The 3,858-nt window shown below is 32.7% G+C and overlaps 1 protein-coding gene across 1 annotated transcript; it reads left to right on the top strand.

Annotated features, from left to right (window-relative positions):
- Positions 1–235: 235 nt before the first annotated feature.
- On the top strand, positions 236–2,010 carry LOC113391098 (zinc finger protein 525-like). The gene is made up of 2 exons (XM_026627066.1): positions 236–938; positions 1,889–2,010. The coding sequence occupies exons 1-2, from the start codon at positions 236–238 to the stop codon at positions 2,008–2,010; spliced, it is 825 nt and encodes a 274-aa protein (XP_026482851.1).
- The last annotated feature ends 1,848 nt before the right edge of the window (positions 2,011–3,858 follow it).

Genomic DNA, 3,858 nt, shown 5'->3' with positions numbered 1-3,858 from the left:
ATGTGACCCCTAACTACATGCTATGCTTATTTATCCATTATTTATCTATGCCTAACTCATAAATAAAAGAAGAGTATATGGCCTAACCATAGCCTAACTCATACTGTCAAATAATAATGTAAATGTTGAAATTATTTATGACATTCAGAAAAATTATTGATGAAACTAGGCTATTATTTAGTACACAACTAACTTATTTTTTTTTTGTTTTTTTGGGCAGTGAAAATATTTAAAAATGTCGGAGGAAACAATTATGTCTATGAATGATCCGGCAGTTAAAATTGAACCACCAGAATATTCACCAGAAGACATTAAACTCGAAATGGAAAATGATTTTGATGATCCCGACGTTATTGTTAAATCTGAATCGTTTTCCGAAGATGATGATACGTGTTTAGAAAGATTTATGAATTCCGAGGTGACAATTGAAGAAGAAGTCAAACACGAGTTAGTCGAGACACCAACTTATGAATGTGACGTTTGCAATAGATCTTTCGCAGAATCAGATCATTTAAAAGAACATATGGCCGATCATATTTCTAATAATAGCAAAGAAAGTCCTTTCAAATGCGAAATCTGTCATAAGACTTTCAGTTCGTTACGTAATCTGAAAAGGCACAAGCTCATTCACAGTGGTGAACGTGCTCATGAATGCAGTACGTGCAAAAAGACATTCGCAACAATAAATTATCTGAAAAGACACATGGTCATTCACAATGGAATACGCTCCCATGAATGCAATATATGCAAAAAGACATTTACTCGATCAGATAGTCTGAAAAGACACATGCTGATACATAGTGGAGTGCGTCCCCATGAATGCAATATATGCAATAAGACATTCGCAGATTTAAGTAATCTGAAAAGTCACAAGCTGATACACAGTGGAGTACGTCCCCATAGATGCAATATATGCAACAAGACATTCACAGAAAGAGGTAATCTGAAAAGTCACATGCTTATTCACAGTGGAGTACGTCCCCATGAATGCAATATATGCAAAAAGACATTTGCACTATTAGGTAATCTGAAAAGTCATATGCTCATTCATAGTGGTGTGCGTCTCCATAAATGCAGTATATGCAATAATACATTCACACATTTAAGTAATCTAAAATGCCACATGCGCATTCACAGTGGAGAGCACTCTCATGAATGCAAAATATGCAATAAGATATACACACAATCAAGTGTTCTGAGAAATCACATGCTGATGCACAAAGGAGTACGTCCTCATGAATGCAATATATGCCAAAAGAAATTTCAACAATCAGGTCATCTGAAACGTCACATCCTGACACACAGTGGAGTACGCCCGTATGAATGCAATATATGCAAAAAAACATTCACAGAAAAAGGTCATCTGAAAAGACACATTCTGAATGTTCATAAACAAGAGCATTCTTATAAATGTAAAGTATGTAATAAGCAATTTACTCAATCAGAAAATTTGAAGATACATATGGCACTTCATAGTCAGAAGCGTGTTGAAAGTCAATGAAATATAAGCACATTTGTTTACTTAAATTTAAATATTGTAAAATTTCCTTGCATGTAATGAAATGTATAAATAGTATGAAATATACAATAAACACTACATTACTTTGGTTCCATTACGTGGGCTGTGGAATGAAAGTCAAAGTTTGAGTATTTTTTTATTTATTTTTAATATAGCAACATGGTGTTGTTGTATTATGATGTTACAGAGAATTTTATTATCTTTTCATTTATATATATTAACTAGCTGACAAAAACACTAAACACAAACATGACTTATAACGACAAATACACAACAATTTAAAACTTTCTTACATCATCCCCATAAATCAAGCACAATACTTACAAATAATGCATTTCAAATAGACTTAAAAACAATGTTGACGAACAGAGACAGACGATAACAAAATACGATCTGCACATTATACTGAACAACAAAACACATCTGAAACCTACGGACAGTCTCTACATCAACAACTACAAAGTTTACAGAACGACAGACAGACGGACTAATTGAGAGACTTATTAACTTTAGTTTACAGTAGAATATTGGAGTAGAAAATTATATAGTATTTTATCAAATTGAATTAGCGTTGCCGATGCTGCTTTTTATAACAATTCTTAATGAACTCTTTATTAACAAATGTACAAACACGAACGAAATAAAGAAACACATTCTGTCAATGACACAAAAGTAACCATTATGGTGCGCTGGTGCGCTCCACTGCACGAACGCGTACGGCGAATCCTGCTTTTGTCATGCGCGAGATTTGCTATTGCTTGCAATAATTTAGTCTGCGCACATTGCGAACAGATTCGCCGTACGGATTCGTACACATTGTCTGGGAAGACAATATTGAGGAAGACGTTTCTTAGTAACCAACATAGAACATTTGACAATACTTTTCATCGGCTCACTAGCGCCAAATTTACGACAACAATATGACCCCCCAACTATAACCCTTCTGGACGCGGATTTGTTCTAATATTATAGCGCCTGAACTAGATTTAGAAAATATTAGAATATCTAGAATCCTAGACAATATTAAAATATGATTTGCAACAATAAAAATATTAATACAAACAACAAGTAAGAAATTAGAGGTAAAATAATTTTCCGCGCCTAAACTCGCAGGTAAAAATATTTTCAATGTTGTCCAACCTGATTTAGTACAACTGCGAGGTAAGAATGGTGAAAAATAAAATTGAACAAAATTGTTTTATATGGAATTATATTGTATTCAAACCAAACCAATTATACATATACATTAAATCATATTTATTATTCACTTACAAGAAACAGGTAATAAACATCTACAACATTTCATCAGTCGTTATTAGTTTGTTAACAGAATCAACAAAACCTGAAAATGGCTGAAGAAGCAAACTCAAATACAACAATTAAAATTGAACCAATGGATTATCCTCAAGTGGAACAAGATTTTGATTATTGTTCACATGTAAAACAAGAAGTGATTATTGTCCTCAAGTGACACAAGAATTGTTTATTGTCCTCAAGTGACACAAGAATTGACTATTGTCCTCAAGGACACAAGAATTTGATTATTATCCTCAAGTGACACAAGCATTTGATGATTATCCTCTAGTTAAACAAGAATATGATTATTGTCCTCAGTGTGAAACAAGAATTAAATGATTATGACAATATTTGTCCAGAAAAAAGATGACATATATCTGAAACGATTTCTAAACTCTGAGATGACATTCGAGGAAGAAATAAAGCAAGAAGCTGGTACTACAGCAGATGAAACAATAATAGATGAAGAATCTTACATACATAATGAGGAAAGTTTCCCAAGTAATTTATTAGATAATACAAATGAATCATTTGAAAGCGTTTATGAAAAACGTAATACAGCCCATAGCTTGAAAATGCATTAACTTGTGAATTATGTAATAAAACTTTAAGAAGAAGACGATTATTGAATATACATAACAGAATCCACACTGGCAAAAATCTTCATAAATGTTCTATATGCAATAAACTATTCACAACAAAACGATGCATGATCCGACATCAAATTATTCATACCGGCAATCATCCTTATTGCTGTCAAATATGCAATAACAATATTTGCAAGAAAATGCACATTGAATAGACATAAAGTGGTCCATACTAGGCACGCCCATATACAGGCAAAATAAGCAATCAAACCATTCAAAACAAAACGCACCATAAAGTATCATAAGCTTATTCATACTAGCAATCGTCCTTTTTGCTGTCAAATATGCAATAAAACATTTGCAACAAAAAGCACATTGAATCGACATAAAGTGGTCCATACTAGTGTAGGCCAATATAAATGCGAAATATGCAATAAAAACGTTCAAAACAAAAAA

Source organism: Ctenocephalides felis, unplaced genomic scaffold (genome assembly GCF_003426905.1).
Source record: "Ctenocephalides felis isolate EL2017-DRISC unplaced genomic scaffold, ASM342690v1 CF-g0.4_SCAFFOLD_00845, whole genome shotgun sequence".
NCBI classification, from domain to species: Eukaryota; Metazoa; Arthropoda; class Insecta; order Siphonaptera; family Pulicidae; genus Ctenocephalides; species Ctenocephalides felis.
The sequence above is the reverse complement of the archived record's forward strand: the minus strand, read 5'-3'. Positions and strand labels throughout refer to the sequence as shown.

What these genes read in the sequence shown, in the direction of transcription:
- LOC113391098 (XM_026627066.1), top strand. Translation starts at nt 236, where the DNA reads ATGTCGGAGGAAACAATTATGTCTATGAATGATCCGGCAGTTAAAATT. An exon ending in CAAGACATTCACAGAAAGAG is followed by an intron (nt 939 to 1,888) that starts GTAATCTGAAAA and finishes GTTGACGAACAG; the next exon opens with AGACAGACGATAACAAAATA.